The sequence below is a fragment of the Salvelinus alpinus genome, chromosome 13 (genome assembly GCF_045679555.1).
Source record: "Salvelinus alpinus chromosome 13, SLU_Salpinus.1, whole genome shotgun sequence".
Taxonomy (NCBI): domain Eukaryota; kingdom Metazoa; phylum Chordata; class Actinopteri; order Salmoniformes; family Salmonidae; genus Salvelinus; species Salvelinus alpinus.
Window position 1 is genome coordinate 27,615,464 of NC_092098.1, and position 16,993 is coordinate 27,632,456.

Consider the following 16,993-nt stretch of genomic DNA (forward strand, 5'->3'; position numbering starts at 1 on the left):
TTCTGACTTTCGTGACCATGCTAATTTGGGGCTAGCTGTTCTAGCATTGATTCATACACTCACAAAAGCTTGGATTGCTTTCGCTGTAAAGCATATTTTCAAAATCTGACACGATAGGTGGATTAACAACAAGCTAATCTGTGTTTTGGTATATTTCACTTGTGATTGCATGATTATAAATATTTTTTGTAATATTTGGCGCCCTGCAATTCAGCAGTTGTTTTGGAAAATGATCCCGCTAAAGGGATCCGTAGCGCAGAGAGGTTAGGGAAATCTCTGGAACATGCTAACATCTCTGTTTACGAGTCTACCATACGTAAAACACTAAACAAGAATGGTGTTCATGGGAGGACACCATGGAAGAAGCCACTGCTGTCCAAAAAAAACATTGCTGCACGTCTGTAGTTTGCAAGAGCATCTGGATGTTCCACAGCGCTACTGGAAAAATATTCTGTGGACAGATGAAACTAAAGTTGAGTTGTTAGAAAGGAACAGCACACCAACATCAAAACCGCATCCCAACTTTAATGTATCGTGAAGGGAGTAGAGGTCGACCGATTAATCGGAAAGGCCGATTAATTTGGGCCGATTTCAAGTTTTTATAACAATCGAAATTTTTTACACCTTTATTTAACTAGGCAAGTTAGTTAAGAACACATTCTTATTTTCAATGACGGCCTAGGAATGGTGGGTTAACTGCCTTGTTCAGGGGCAGAACGACAGATTTTCACCATGTCAGCTCGGGGGATCCAATCTTGCAACCTTACAGTTAACTAGTCCAACGCAATAATGACCTGCCTCTCTCTCGTTGCACTCCACAAGGAGACTGCCTGTTACGCGAATGCAGTAAGCCAAGGTAAGTTGCTAGCTAGCATTAAACTTATCTTATAAAAAACAATCAATCATAACCACTAGTTAACTACACATGGTTGATGATATTACTAGATATTATATAGCGTGTCCTGCGTTGCATATAATCTGACTGAGCATACAAGCATACAAGTATCTAAGTATCTGACTGAGCGGTGGTAGGCAGAAGCAGGCGCGTAAACATTGATTCAAACAGCACTTTCGTGCGTTTTGCCAGCAGCTCTTCGTTGTGCATCAAGCATTGCGCTGTTTATGACTTCAAGCCTATCAACTCCCGAGATGAGGCTGGTGTAACCGAAGTGAAATGGCTAGCTAGTTAGCGCGCGCTAATAGAGTTTCAAACGGCACTTGCTCTGAGCCTTCTAGTAGTTGTTCCCCTTGCTTTGCATGGGTAACGCTGCTTCGATGGTGGCTGTTGTTTTGCTGGTTCGAGCCCAGGGAGGAGCGAGGAGAGGGACGGAAGCTATACTGTTACACTTGCAATACTAAAGTGCCTATAAGAACATCCAATAGTCAAAGGTTAATGAAATACAAATGGTATAGAGGGAAATAGTCCTATAATTTCTATAATAACTACAACATAAAACTTCTTACCTGGGAATATTGAAGACTCATGTTAAAATGAACCACCAGCTTTCATATGTTCTCATGTTCTGATCAAGGAACTGAAACGTTAGCTTTCTGACATAGCACATATTGCACTTTTACTTTCTTCTCCAACACTTTGTTTTTGCATTATTTAAACCGAATTGAACATGTTTCATTATTTACTTGAGGATAAATTGATTTTATTGATGTATTATATTAAGTAAAAATAAGTGTTCATTCAGTATTGTTGTAATTGTCATTATTACAAATGTAAAAAAAAAAAAAAAATATTGGCCGATTAATCGGTATCGGCTTTTTTGGTCCTCCAATAATCGGTATCGGCGTTGAAAAATCATAATTGGTCGACCTCTAATATAGACAGCTGTGTGCCTTTCCAAATCATGTCCAATCAATTGAATTTACCACAGGTGGACTCCATTCAAGTTGGAGAAACACCTGAAGGATGATCAATGGAAACAGGAAGCAACTGAGCTCAAGTTCAAGTCTAATAACAAAAGGTCTGAATAGTTATGTAAATAAGGTATTTGTTTTTTATTTGGCAAAAAAAATCTAAAAACCTGTTGTTTTCACTTTGTCATTATGGGGTAACATTCGTAGATTGATGACATATTTTTTATCCACTTAAGAATAAGGCTGTAACGTAACAAAATGTGGAAAAAGTAAAACGGGTCTGAATACTTTCCCAAATGCACTGTATATTATTCAGTCAATAAAAAAAACAAGTTCCATTTAAGATTCATTTATTGAAACTAATATCAACTGGTTGTAGTATATATTGGAACATAATCTTCAAAAACGTAGTAACCTCAGCAGGTCTGCTTGCTTGTAGAAACCTTATGTTAGAAAGAAAAAGGACTATGCAAAGGCATGTTAAGTAATTAAATATGAACTGAAATAAAAATTGCCACATATACAGTACCAGTCAAAAGTTTGGACACACCTACTCATTCAAGGGTTTTATTTGTACTATTTTCCACATTGTAAAATAATAGTGAAGACATCAAAACTATGAAATAACACATATGGAATCATGTAGTAACCAAAAAAAAGTGTTAAACAAATCAAGAAATATTTTATATGGGAGATTATTCAAAGTAGCCACACTTTGCCTTGATGACAACTTTGCACTCTTGGCATTCTCTCAACCAGCTTCATGAGGTAGTCACCTAGATTGAATTTCAATTAACAGGTGTGCCTTCTTAAAAGTTAATTTGTGGAATTCTTTCCTTCTTAATGCAATTGAGCAAATCAGTTGTGTGGTGACAAGGTAGGGGTGGTATACAGAAGATGGTATTTTACAAAACAGGGCTAAGTCCATATTATGGCAAGAACTCAAATAAGCAGAGAAATGACAGTCCATCATTACTTTAAGACATGAAGGTCAGTCAACCCGGAAGATTTCAAGAACTTTGAACATTTCTTCAAGTGCAGTCGCAAAAACCATCAAGCGCTATGATGAAACTGGCTCTCATGAGGACCACCACAGGAAAGGAAGACCCAGAGTTACCTCTGCTGCAGAGGATAAGTTCATTAGAGTTGACCAGCCTCAGAAATTGCAGCCCAAATAACTGCTTCACAAAATTCAAATAACAGACACATCTCAACATCAACTGTTCAGAGGAGACTGCATGAATCAGGCCTTCATGGTCAAATTGCTGTAAAGAAACCACTACTAAAGGACACCAATAATAAGAAGAGATTTGCTTGGGCCAAGAACCACAAGCAATGGTCCCGTGTGGCTCAGTTGGTAGAGCATGGCGCTTGCAACGCCAGGGTTGTGGGTTCATTCCCCACGGGGGGACCAGGATGAATATGTATGAACTTTCCAATTTGTAAGTCGCTCTGGATAAGAGCGTCTGCTAAATGACTTAAATGTAAATGTAAGCAATGGACATTAGACCGGTGTAAATCTGTCCTTTGGTCTGATGACCCCCCCACCTCCATTGTTTTGTACACGGCTGCTACTCGCTGTTTATTATCTATGCATAGTCACTTCCCCCCCTACCTATATGTACAAATTACCTCGACTAACCTGTACCCCAGCACATTGACACATTACCCCCTGAATATAGCCTGAATATAGCCTGAATATAGCCTGTAAGTCGCTCTTATCCAGAGCGACTTACAAATTGGAAAGTTCATACATATTCATCCTTGTCCCCCCGTGGGGAATAGTAGAATTATGCCATACTTTTATTTTGAAGACTAACAGTAAAGTCCACTATTGTGGCTAATCCTTATTGTGGCTAGCTTCACGTAGATGGGTCCGACCACCATTAATCAAATAAGAACTAGGGTTATTTTAGATGACGACACCTAGCTATATAGTTAGCTAGCAAACTATAGCTACTGAAACGGATGTTGTTTTGCTATGTTTTTGGGGAAGAACATTGTTTGCATCCATTTTTTTTCATGTCCAGCACTGTAGGTGCTTTAGACAACTTTACCAGCATCATAGCATACGTATCGATGAATCGTTGTGACATATGAAATACGAGTGATAGGTAATCAATGTGTAATAACTACGTAAAAAATGTATGGCCGCGTTTTATTATGTGACGTGAAGTCATATTCCGGTCCCGATTGGTCAAATAGTGTTATTTGACACGTCAAAAGGTATCTTTTTTGACACGAAAAGACACAAACGGTGTTCCATTGAAATCCTGGTTGAGAATGAAACGGCTGAACAACGAAACAGCACAGCAAGCAAGTGAAATAAATAGGTTTTGATGATGTTTACTGGTAATGGGACATACGTAAATGCCAACAAAATTACTTTTTGGTGTGCATGTGTGTGCGTATGTAACCTTTATTTAACTAGGCAAGTCAGAACAAATTCTTATTTACAATAACGGCCTACCCCGGCCAAACCCGGACGATGTTGGGCCAAATGTGCGCCGCCTTAGGGGACTCCCAATCACGGCCGGATGTGATACAGCCTGGATTCGAACCAGGGACTGTAGTGACGCCTCTTGCACTGAGATGCAGTACCTTAGTTAACACACACATGGATGCAGCAGTCTATTTAACTGTACTAGAATGCTTAAAAGCCCGCTAAAATGTTAAATATATTTGTATCGGGGTTTTTTGGCAAGGAAAATATTGGATATCGTGTCGGCCAAAAATGTCATATCGGTGCATCACTATTAGAAAACATTCGCCAAAAGCCACAAAATACACCCGAATGGATTTCTGCTAATATTACAGTCCTATTGATCAAACAACCATGAACAGGTAGGCTCTTCCTCCTTCAGTTGGCTATGCAAATAAACAACAAGATCAACAACTAATGTTAGCCAGAGCGAGATGAGAAAAAATCTAACGAGGGGAACAGTAGATAAACCCTCAAACTTTTTCAGCTTGTAGTTGGCCGTAAAAGAAATGCACTGATAAACGATGGGGAAAAGCCTGCTCTCCCTTCTGCAGCTTGCATGCTATTGCATGCTTGTCCCAACCCACGTTTTTACAAGTGAATGGGAACTTGCCTGTCCATCCATTTGATTGATACCAAATACATTTGATTAACAACTAAGAGATATGCTAACTGTGGATAACAGTCGTTCAAGTTCAGTGTAACAGTATAACTTTACGTCGTCCCCTCGCCCCGACACGGGCGCGAACCAGGGACCCTCTGCACACATCAACAACTGACACCCACGAAGCATCGTTACCCATCGCTCCACAAAAGCCACGGCCCTTGCAGAGCAAGGGGCAACCCTACTTAAGTCTCAGAGCAAGTGACGTAACTGATTGAAATGCTAGTAGCGCGTACCCGCTAACTAGCTAGCCATTTCACATCCGTTACACTCACCCCCCTTTCAACCTCCTCCTTTTCCGCAGCAACCAGTGATCCGGGTCAACAGCATCAATGTAACAGTATAACTTTAAACCGTCCCCTCGCCCCGACACGGGCGCGAACCAGGGACCCTCTGCACACATCAACAACGGTCGCCCACGAAGCATCGTTACCCATCGCTCCACAAAGGCCACGGCCCTTGCAGAGCAAGGGGCAACCCTACTTAAGTCTCAGAGCAAGTGACGTAACTGATTGAAATGCTAGTAGCGCGTACCCGCTAACTAGCTAGCCATTTCACATCCGTTACACTAGCATAGCTAGCTATTAAAGTGATTCACATTTCTTGCTAGCTACAAAGAAATGTTTTGATGAATTATATTAATCATGCATTGAACTGCATCCATCTATTCTGCCAACAATTACTTACACTACGTCATGACATTGAGTCAAATTGAACCTATTTTAAAACTTCTTATGAAGTTGGCTTTGAAGCATAAAATTGAGAATATTATATTTTTGAATGATATGATTGCAGATATGAACCAAACAAAGTAGTTAACATGCTATCAGTTTCACTTTAAACTGTCCATTTGCCAATCCCTGCCAGTAGTAACAGATAATTGAGAAACACATATTGCATGGTGTGAACTAGGGAAACAGCATCTCTGATCATAAAAGGTACGTTTTGGAATATGTTGTGGGTTTCCTTCAAGCAATTCCACGATAACAGAATTACGCTGAGACTTGTGTAAATTGTTAAAATGTGTAAATTGTTAAAAGTAGCCCTTGTGCGTTGAGTTATGCTTTTATTAAAATTTGAAATCAAATGGATTTGTTTGGCATTCATTTTAAAGTGAAAAATCTGAGTTTCAGCGTAATTCTGTGTGTGTGGAATTGCCCTTCAGTCACCGGTCAAAATGATACTGTAAATGTTGTAATTAGAGGTTGACCGATTATGATTTTTCAACGCCAATACCAATTATTGGAGGACCAAAAAAGCTGATACTGATTCATGTGCTGATTTTATATATATGTCATAATTTCAAATATATATATATATATATATATTTGAAATGATGACAATTACAACAATACTGAATGAACAATGAACACTTTTATTTTAACGTAATCTATTTAGTCTCAAATAAATAATGAAACATGCTCAATTTGGTCTAAATAATACAAAAACACAGTGTTGGAGAAGTAAAAGTGCAATATGTGCCATGTAAAAAGCTAAAGGTGAAGTTCCTTGCTCAGAACATATGAAAGCTGGTGGTTCAATATTCCCAGTTCTTCAATATTCCCGGTTCTAATATTTCTTTACTGGGAATATTGAAGGTTGCAGTTATACTATTTTTCTCTATACCATTTGTATTTCATATACCTTTGACTATTGGATGTTCTAATAGGCACTTTAGTATTGCCAGCCTAATCTCAGGAGTTGATAGGGTTGAAGTCATAACCGGCGCTGTGATCAAGCATTGCTAAGAGCTGCTGGCAAACGCAGTAAAGTTTGAATGAATGCTTACAAGCCTGCTGCTGCCTACCACCGCTCAGTCAGACTGCTCTATCAAATAATAGACTTAATTATAATATAATAAACACAGAAATACGAGCCTTTGGTCATTAATATGGTCAAATCCGGAAACTATCATTTCGAAAACAAAACGTTTATTCTTTCAGTGAAATACGGAACCGTTCCGTATTTTATCAAACGGGTAGCAACCCTAAGTCTAAATATTGCTGTTACATTGCACAACCTTTAATGTTGTCATAATTATGTAAAATTCTGGCAAATTAGTTCGCAGCGAGCCAGGCGGCCAAAACTGTTGCATATACCCTGACTCTGCGTGCAATGAACGCAAGAGAAGTGACAATTTCCCTAGTTAATATTACCTGCTAACATGAATTTCTTTTAACTAAATATACTTCTGTGTATTGATTTTAAGAAAGGCAAAAGATGTTTATGTTTAGGTACATTCGTGCAACGATTGTGCTTTTGTCACGAATGCACCTTTGTTAAATCATCACCTGTTTGGCGAGGTAGGCTGTGATTCGATGATAAATTAACAGGCACCACATTGATTATATGCAACGCAGGACAAGCTAGTTAACCTAGTAATTTCATTAACTATGTGTAGTTAACTCGTGATTGTGAAGATTGATTGTTTTTTATAAGATAAATGTAATGCTAGCTAGCAACTTACCTTGGCTCCTTGCTGCAATCGCGTAACAGGTGGTCAGCCTGCCACGCAGTTTCCTCGTGGAATTCAATGTAATCGGCCATAATCAGTGTCCAAAAATGCTGATTACTGATTGTTATGAAAACTTGAAATCGGCCCTAATTAAATCGGCCATTCCGATTAATCGGTCGACCTCTAGTTGTAATTGACTTTGAATATTCATTTTTCCCCTGTAATGTTAAAGGCCAAATTCAGTTGTTTTTATCTCATTATCAAATAATTTCTGTGTAATAATTAAGTACCTTCTGTGATTGTTTTGAATTAAAATGGTCAAAATAAACAAAAATAGCTTCTCAGCAAAGAGCAATTTCTCAAGCAAGAATTTAGCTAGAACTGTCTGGGAGTGGTCTGAGTTGGGAGGGGAAAACTGAAAACTAGCTGTTAAATCGGCAGAGATGTTTGGAACTCGTCTTTCTTATTGGTCTATTAACTAATTCAGGTGGGCCAAAACAGGCTACAATTTCAGACGGTCTTTTCAAACAGCTCTTACACTAAATGGGCATGATCATATCAGCATTTTCACAGCATTACCTCAGTGTAGAAATATATATAAAACAGGAAAATCACGTTATTGACTGCATTGGGACTTTAACACTCCCCACACAATATTGACTGTAAAAACTACCCAAGTGGCATTGTACAGTCTGGTCCCATCGTTGATGATAGTATCCAAATCAAAACAGTATCACTTCCAAATAGGAAGTTGCAATATTTCGTTTCCCAACATACACTAAGACATTTGTAATTTCAACAATAAAACACTGTAGAATGCACAGTACAATACCATACATTTATTTTACAATATTAATACAACTTTCACTTTTGCACAATATGCTGTAATATATTTCACAGTACTATGTTCCTTACTGTAACACATTACAGCATCCCTGTACATTTATAGCAGTAGGGCTGTAATATGTTTTACAGTAAGGAACATAGTAGTGTAAAATATATTACAGCATCTCTGCTGTAAAGCAAACTTACAGTATTAAGCTGGAAACTCTGGTGTAAGTATAGGCCTAAAGCTGTACGTTTACAGGGAAAAGTTGGACAGTGTAGCATTTAATTCGTTTTGCTCTGACTATAGCTACCGGTTCAATAAAGTGCAAGTTGGATGGTGAAAACAAACTGTTGTTTCACACCACAAAACTCCGAATAACCGTGCATGAATAGCCAACAGGCTAGCGCGTGTTCTAACACCCGACCAAGCAGAAATACATTTTTTAAGACCGCAGCATATTTGCGCTAGGTCAACAACCTAGTCGTTCACATAGACTTCCTGAAGTCTAGCTGTGTTACAAGTTATAACGCATTGTTCCAGACTTTGCTACGTGGCCTTTTCAACATCCACCAGCGTACAGTATCTAGCTGGCATTATCCCCCCCACATTCTTCTGAAAGTTCGACATTAGAGACAACATGCCCCATTCCCCCCCCAAAAAGGAATGTAGCTTAACTAACTAACAAACTAATGTCATTGCAAAGGAGATGACAAGCAGTGAGCCACGCAATAATGCATGAAAAGGTGATGTAGAAACTTGCTAGGCAGCAAATTGACAACGGAATAACTGCTGCCAAAAGCCTCACATGGTCGAGCTAGCGAAATGTTAAGCTAGCTAGTCAGGTACATCACACAATTGCAGATATTTTACATGCGTGCTAGCTAGGTCCATTACCAACGTGATCAGGCAGTCAGCAACACCGAGGTGATACCAATAGGTTGTTCAGTTGCAGCGCAAACCAGGCAAACGGTGCACGAACCAACCTTACCTGTATCTGAGGGATGCCACCCGGTCCCTCCACTATTTCTGGCGAGTTCTCAAAAACTCGGTCTCGGTATAATGACCACAGACCAACATTCGGCAGGAAAAGAAGAGCCGCTATAAGCAACCCTGCGAACTGCAGTAGTCGTTTTTCTTTTCGCCTCATCTCTCCAGAATAAATGTGAGAAAAACTGTCTACAATGTACTCCCAACTGCTTCCAGGCGGACAACTTTCAATCTGAACAAACCAACGATATAATGTTGAAGCTGCGGGCACTTCCGCTAGGGGGAGTGAACCAATATCGTAGTTGGGAGCACAAGGACAGACTTTTGCATTCTTTGTAGTGAGTAATGATAATAAATATTTGAATTCCAACCAGTTTACCTAATTATATTGCAACAACACAATATGTTATATTAGATCACCTACATACCTATAGAACAGTTGAAAGTTACTCTCATGGTCCCTTGGTGACAATAAAGTGGAAGTCACTCAGATTGACCAACAAAATGTACATTTGCATTTATGTAGCCACTTCAATTAAATTTATTCGTGGCAACATTAGAGGGCTAATGATAATGTAAAATATACTCTCCAAAATTAGATGTAACATTGTAATTCAAGCATTTCTATTGGTAATTGTAAATAATGTATTGAATCGTGTGGTTGTTTTTTCCTAGGCAAATGTATCATAACCAAAGTGTGTTAAAGGCCCAGTGCAGTCAATAACGTGTTTTCATGTGTTATATATATTTCCACATTAGGAGGTTGGAATAAAACTGTAAAATTGTGAAATTGGTGCTGCATCGCATTAGTGGAAACCAAGATTGTTCTTAGGGCAGGCCTGGTTGTAGCTAGATATGTTTGAGTTGCGTTGGGGACAATTTTACCTAACCCTAACCTTTTTCCTAACCTGCCAAGTTAATTCTCCTAACCTGCCAGGAAAAGTGACTTCTGCTAGTCAAAACCGGCAGACCTGACCTGATAGCAGTGTGAGTAGGCCTATCTACTAATGCAATACAGCGAAATTTATGATATTGCCCTTTTAGTGTTAAAAGACCGCCTGCAATCAAATCAAATGTATTGGTCACATACACATGGTTAGCAGATGTTAATGCGAGTGTAGCGAAATGCTTGTGCTTCTAGTTCTGACAGCCTGTTTTGGTGGGATGGAGTTTTGGCATGCCTGGTGACTGATGTCATTGGAAAGGAGGTGACAAGCAGTGAGACACGCAATAACACATGAAAAAGTAATGTAGAATCTTGTTAGGTAGCAAATTGACAATGGAAGAACTGCTGCCAAACAGCCTCACTTGTTAAGGTACCTAGTCAGGTACATCACACAATTGCAGATATTTTACATGCTAGCTAGGTCCATTACCAACGTGATCGGGCAGTCAGCAACACTGAGGTGATACCAAGAAAGAGAATTCCAAACCTCTCTGCCAATAACAGCTAGTTTTCAGTTTTCCCCTCCCCACTCAAACCACTCCTAGACAGTCATAGCCAAATTCTTGCTTGAGAAATGTATTTTGCTAAAAAAGCTATTGTTGTATCTTTTTGACAATTTTGATTGAAAAGAATCACAGTAAGGTACTTAATTGTTACCCAGAAATGATTAAATATTGAGATAACATCTGCAGTGGGCCTTTTACACACCTGGAAATGTTGTAATGAGAAGCCTAAAATGATCCTCTCATCCCTTTCATATGTGTCTTGAATGGCAGAAGACCTTAAGATGACCACAAGATGTCGCCGAATCAAAAGAGGGATATAAATTCAACATTGAACATTTTTTTTTACATAATTTGCGCTGACCTGCATTTATTAGACTGGCAAGCCATTGAGATAGAATTATCTTTCTCTTTGTAAATGTCAGAAAGCTTTTTGTCTACTCAGCATTTTTAAGATATTTCTCATATCACCAAATCAACATGCATTGTTGTACGGTATTAATTATTGAAAAGGTAATAATGATATACAATTCTAAACATTTGGCATCATGCCATCAACTGATAAAGGAAAGCTGCAGTTTGATCTAATGTGCTGTTGTGAAATTACAATCCAGGGTCCAAACAACAGGCAATTTCATATGACCGCAGTGCAGTGTCCAATGCCCAGTCAGAAAAAAATACTTTTGTAGTTATAACACAAAAATGTATTTCAAGAAACCATGGTGCCCAACTGCGGTCTTATTGTTAACTTATAGAATTGTGTCACACCAAGTGGACAAAATGTAATCAATCAGAACTATTTGGTATTATCATGAGTAGACTAGGGGACTATTGCGCTGGGGAGGGTTCTCTTGCAAAAAGGAATTACAAACTACATGGCAGGAGTACATGGCCTGAACAGATTGTAAGCTTTATTAGAAATATTTATCAAAATATTACACTTCTCTGCTATTGCCATAAAAGAGGTACATTTCTTAGTCCTTGGGTACATCTTTTGAATGTATAGTATATATGAAAATAATAGAAAGCAATGAAAACATGTTGTGGTGAAATCATATGGAAGGCTTATTGTTAACAATAAGGCCCAACATCGACCATACAGCCTGAGATTTCCAACGGTTTGACAGCTTTTATCCCTTGGTGTGACATGAAGATGGTGTCACACCAGAGAAAATAGATGTCACTCCGAGGGACATAACCCATTAATAAACTTCTATACTTTTAGACTAGTTAAAAAAAATAAAAAAATAACACTTACTTGCATTAGACCTAATTGCATCCTGTTGCAATTGTGGTTCTTTTATGTGTTTCTGAGTGCAATATTTATGTTTTCATTCTCCCAAGTCTTGTTTCTCACACTCGGCAGGTGACCATTCCCACGGTGACCTCTGAATCTGTCTCTGCCCTCTGTGGAGGGTCAATTTTTTTTTTACCTGGCCCTAGAGATGGTGCAGGCAGAAAATGGGGGCTGTCTGTGGTGCTCCCATTCCTGGTTCTCACTCCCTGCATTAGACAATCCATCCCCTTGGTTCCTCTCTCTCTCTGTCCTACCAGTTTCACTCCTCCTGACTGATCATACGTGATACACCCTGGGAGGGCCCCCATCAGCTGTGCCTCTTTTGGAGCCTGTTACCCCCCTGCTCTCCAATATGCCCGGCCGGCCTCACTCCGAGCAAGACCCATTCGACCCCTCTGTCTCAGTGGTCCTCTGATAGCGTTCCGGGGGAGGGCATGGCATGCCTAGGCAACGATGCCTGGGGCAGGCACCATCCTACTACACTCTGACATCAGAGACACACTTCGTTTCTCAAACCCTGTTGTTGGCTCTGTCGTGCTGTATGCTCAAAAAACCCACCAAGAGAACACTTCTCGAGCAGCTTGGCTATGGGCAGGTCGGGGCCTACCACTGGGTGCGCACACTTGTTCTTGGGTCTCCCCTATCAATGGAGGACTGTGCCCCTGCGCCTCGCTGTGCGCCCAGGTAAACCTCCATTTTGTGGTGGGCTACCTGCTTGATCCTGCCAGTAGCATACTCTTGTCCCAAAGATTAAGCCATGCATGTCTTAGTACACACGGTCGGTACAGTGTAACTGTGAATGGCTCATTAAATCAGTTTTGGTTCCATTGATCGCTCCAATGTTACTTAGATAACTGTGGAAATGCTAGAGCTAAGATATGCCAACAAGTGCTGACCTTCAGGGACACGTGCATTTATCAGACCCAAAACCCATATGGGGTGCTTTCAGGTGCCCCAGCCGCTTTTAGTGACCCTTCGTGGCACTGTCTGCCCTATCAACTTTCAATGGTAGTTTCTGTACCAACCATGGTGACCACGGATAACAGGGAATTAGGGTTCAATTCTGGAGAGGGAGCCTGAGAAATGGGTAGCACATCTAAGAAAGGCAGCAGGCACACAAATCTACTCGAGTCGGGGAGGTAGTGACGTAAAATAACAATACAGGACTCTTTCAAGGCCCTGTTATTGGAATGAGTACACTTCAAATCTTTTAATGAAGATCCATCACTGATGTTCAGAACTGATGTTTAGAAGCATTTTTACAGTGGTCAGAAACTTCTGAAAGTGTCATTAATTATGTTTTAAAAGTCAAATTTTACTGCCTGTGATGTATTGTCCATCAGTGTGACATAATGTGCCATGGGGTGACATAACGTCCCATGGGGTGACACCAATAAATTAAAGGTAAAAAAGTGTTGTCTTAAGCATGAGGTAGGTAACATAATAATAATACACATATAAGATAATTGCTTTTTATCTAGGTTTAGTGAAATTGCTGTTAATCTTAACCAAGTGTCTTACTATTACATTTTGGGTATCATGATTATACAAGGAAATTCTGTGTTTTTCATTTGAAATGCCAGAATATGATTACTTATTTGAAGACATAAGTAACTAAATAATGAGTTAAAAATAATTGTCTTGTCATTAAACCTTTATATCACAGGTGTCACAGTGGCTGATTAGCTGCAGGTTTTCGCTTCTCCCTTGTACTTGATTGATGAATTAAGGTCACAAAATTGTAACTTTGGAACTCCCCACATTGGAACTCCCCACACCTGGTTGTCTAGGTCTTAATTGAAAGGAAAATCCAAAAACCTGCTGACACTACGCCCACCATGGAATGAGTTTGACATCCCTGCATTATATGAACAATAATGATGTCACACCAGAGGACAAATTAAAGGCACTAATGCATGACATGCCTCATTAAATTGGATATTAACTCAACATTTATGGAGGCCATATAACATTTTGAGTTGTTTAGACATAGTTGATTACAACTATATGTTTTTTTACTTTAATTTTTGAAGAAATATATTTTTTAATGGCAACTACCCAAGTATAGAAGACAAAAGAGCACATATGTTGCTCTGTGCTGTTTTTGTATTTCCTTTGGAATCATGCAGCCCTGTGTCTTTTATAGAATGGGTTCACCGGGTTAGGAGCATTTCAACAGCACCAAATTATTGTGAATTATGGAAATGACAGCTCCCAATGGGTAGTAATCAGATTCCTGTGTTGGTTCAAGGGGGTTTTCAATTGCTGGTTCAAAGAGATTGCATATATTGATTACATGTCTTCAAACATTGAGGAAGAGTGTAACGAACGTCGTCGGGAGAAGGAGAAGAGGACCAAGGTGCAGCGTGATAAGTATTTATAATACGTTATTTTAATAAATATGAACACTCTAACAACACGACAAATGAACAGCTCTGTAAGGTGACGAAAAACACTAAACAGAAAATAATCACCCACAACTCAAAGTGGGAAAACAGGCTACCTAAATATGGTTCTCAATCAGAGACAACGATAGACAGCTGCCTCTGATTGAGAACCACACACGGCCAAACACAAAGAAATAGACAACATAGAACACCAGACATAGAATGCCCACCCAAACTCACGTCCTGACCAACCAAAATAGAGACATAAAAAGGATCTCTACGGTCAGGGCGTGACAGTACCCCCCCCCCCCAAAGGTGCGGACTCCGGCCGCAAAACCTGAACCTATAGGGGAGGGTCTGGATGGGCATTTCACCGCGGTGGCGGCTCTGGTGCGGGACGTGGACCCTCACCGCCGACCCCGGACCGGGGACCCTCGCAGCGGGCCCCGGACAGGAGGGCGACTCTGGCTGCTCCGTACAGGAGGGAGACTCTGGCTGCCCCGGACAGGAGGGAGACTCTGGCTGCCCCGGACAGGAGGGAGACTCTGGCTGCCCCGGACAGGAGGGAGACTCTGGCTGCTCCGGACAGGAGGGAGACTCTGGCTGCTCCGGACAGGAGGGAGACTCTGGCTGCTCCGGACAGGAGGGAGACTCTGGCTGCTCCTGACTGAAGCCCGTCGCTGGAGGCTCCGGACTAGAGGGAGTCGCTGGAGGCTCCGGACTAGAGGGCGATGCTGGAGGCTCCGGACTAGAAGGTGTCGCTGGAGGCTCCGGACTAGAGGGCGTCGCTGGAGGCTCCGGACTAGAGGGCGACGCTGGAGGCTCCGGACTAGCGTCCTTCGTTGGAGGCCTCGTGCCATAACTCCTCACTGGAGGTTTCGTGCCATGGATCCTCACTGGAGGCTTCGTGCCATGGATCATCACTGGAGGCTTTGTGCCATGGATCCTCACTGGAGGCTTTGTGCCATGGGTCCTCACTGGAGGCTTCGTGCCATGGATCATCACTGGAGGCTTCTTGCCATGGATCATCACTGGAGGCTTCTTGCCATGGATCATCACTGGAGGCTTCTTGCCATGGATCATCACAGGAGGCTTCGTGCCATGGATCATCACTGGAGGCTTCTTGCCATGGATCATCACTGGAGGCTTCGTGCCATGGATCATCACAGGAGGCTTCGTGCCATGGATCATCACCGGAGGCTTCTTGCCATGGATCATCACTGGAGGCTTCTTGCCATGGATCATCACTGGAGGCTTCGTGCCATGGATCACCACTGGAGGCATCTTGCCATGGATCATCACTGGAGGCTTCGTGCCATGGATCATCACTGGAATGGAGAGGCACACAGGAGGCCTGGCTCTGGGAGCAGGCACAGGACTCACCAGGCTGGGGAGACATGCAGGAGGGTTAGGGCTTAGCACAGGCACAGAACTCACCAGGCTGGGGAGACATGCAGGAGGCCTTGTCCTTGGCCGAGGCACCGGATGCACTGGACCGTGGAGGTGCACTGGCGGTCTCGAGCGCAAAGCTAGCACAACTCGTTCTGGCTGGATCCCCTCTGTAGCCCGGCAAGTGCGGGGAGTTGGAACAGGCCGCACTGGGCTGTGCTGGTGAAACGGGGACACCGTGCGTAGGGCTGGTGCAGTATACCCCGGGCCGAGGAGACGCACTGGAGACCAGATGCGCTGAACCGGCATCATCCCTCCTGGCTCGATGCTCACTCTAGCCTGGCCGATTCGAGGAGCTGCGATGTAGCGCACCGGGCTATGTGTGCGCACTGGGGACACCGTGCGCTTCACTGCATAACACGGTGCCTGCCCAGTCACTCTCTCGCCACGGTAAGCATGGGGAGTTGGCTCAGGTCTCCTACCTGAGTCCGGGGTGTGTCCCCCCCAAATTCTGGGGCTGCCTCTCGTGCCCGTTACCTCGAGCCAATTCCTCGTAGTGTCGCCGCTCCGCTCTAGCTGCCTCCAGCTCCTCTTTCCTCCCATGTCCAGGAGTCCATTTACCCACGCTGCTTGGTCCTTTGGTGGTGGGTGATTCTGTAACGAACGTCGTCGGGAGAAGGAGAAGAGGACCAAGGTGCAGCGTGGTAAATATTCATAATACGTTATTTTAATAAATATGAACACTCTAACAACACGACAAACGAACAGCTCTGTAAGGTGACGAAAAAAACTAAACAGAAAATAATCACCCACAACTCAAAGTGGGAAAACAGGCTACCTAAATATGGTTCTCAATCAGAGACAACGATAGACAGCTGCCTCTGATTGAGAACCACACACGGCCAAACACAAAGAAATAGACAACATAGAACACCAGACATAGAATGTCCACCCAAACTCACGCCCTGACCAACCAAAATAGAGACATAAAAAGGATCCCTATGGTCAGGGCGTGACAAAGAGACACACGAGTGTGCAATATTGTTTGGTTATTTATACATACTTGCTTAGAAATGTATGGTACTCAAACATGCAACATGCATGGAAACCAATTACCAATTGTTGTGCTATTGCGTATTTCATCAAGCTATGATTTGAAAATGCTTAGTGTAACCTATTATTATT

General features: G+C 41.8%; 1 protein-coding gene across 5 annotated transcripts in view; it reads right to left on the reverse strand.

Moving 5' to 3' along the window:
* Window positions 1-9,542, reverse strand: part of LOC139537473 (polypeptide N-acetylgalactosaminyltransferase 10-like) — a 95,639-nt gene extending 86,097 nt beyond the window's left edge. For 4 of the 5 annotated variants that reach the window (XR_011667547.1, XR_011667546.1, XM_071338823.1 and 1 more), the window contains exon 1: window positions 9,288-9,541. Coding sequence is in view for 3 of the 5 variants with exons in the window: in XM_071338823.1 (XP_071194924.1) it covers window positions 9,288-9,446 (159 nt within the window). In the remaining 2 variants the exon portion in view is untranslated. Of the gene's footprint in view, window positions 1-9,287 lie in introns of all 5 variants that reach the window. The other variant, XM_071338824.1, reaches the window with a different exon arrangement.
* Between the last annotated feature and the right edge of the window lie 7,451 nt (window positions 9,543-16,993).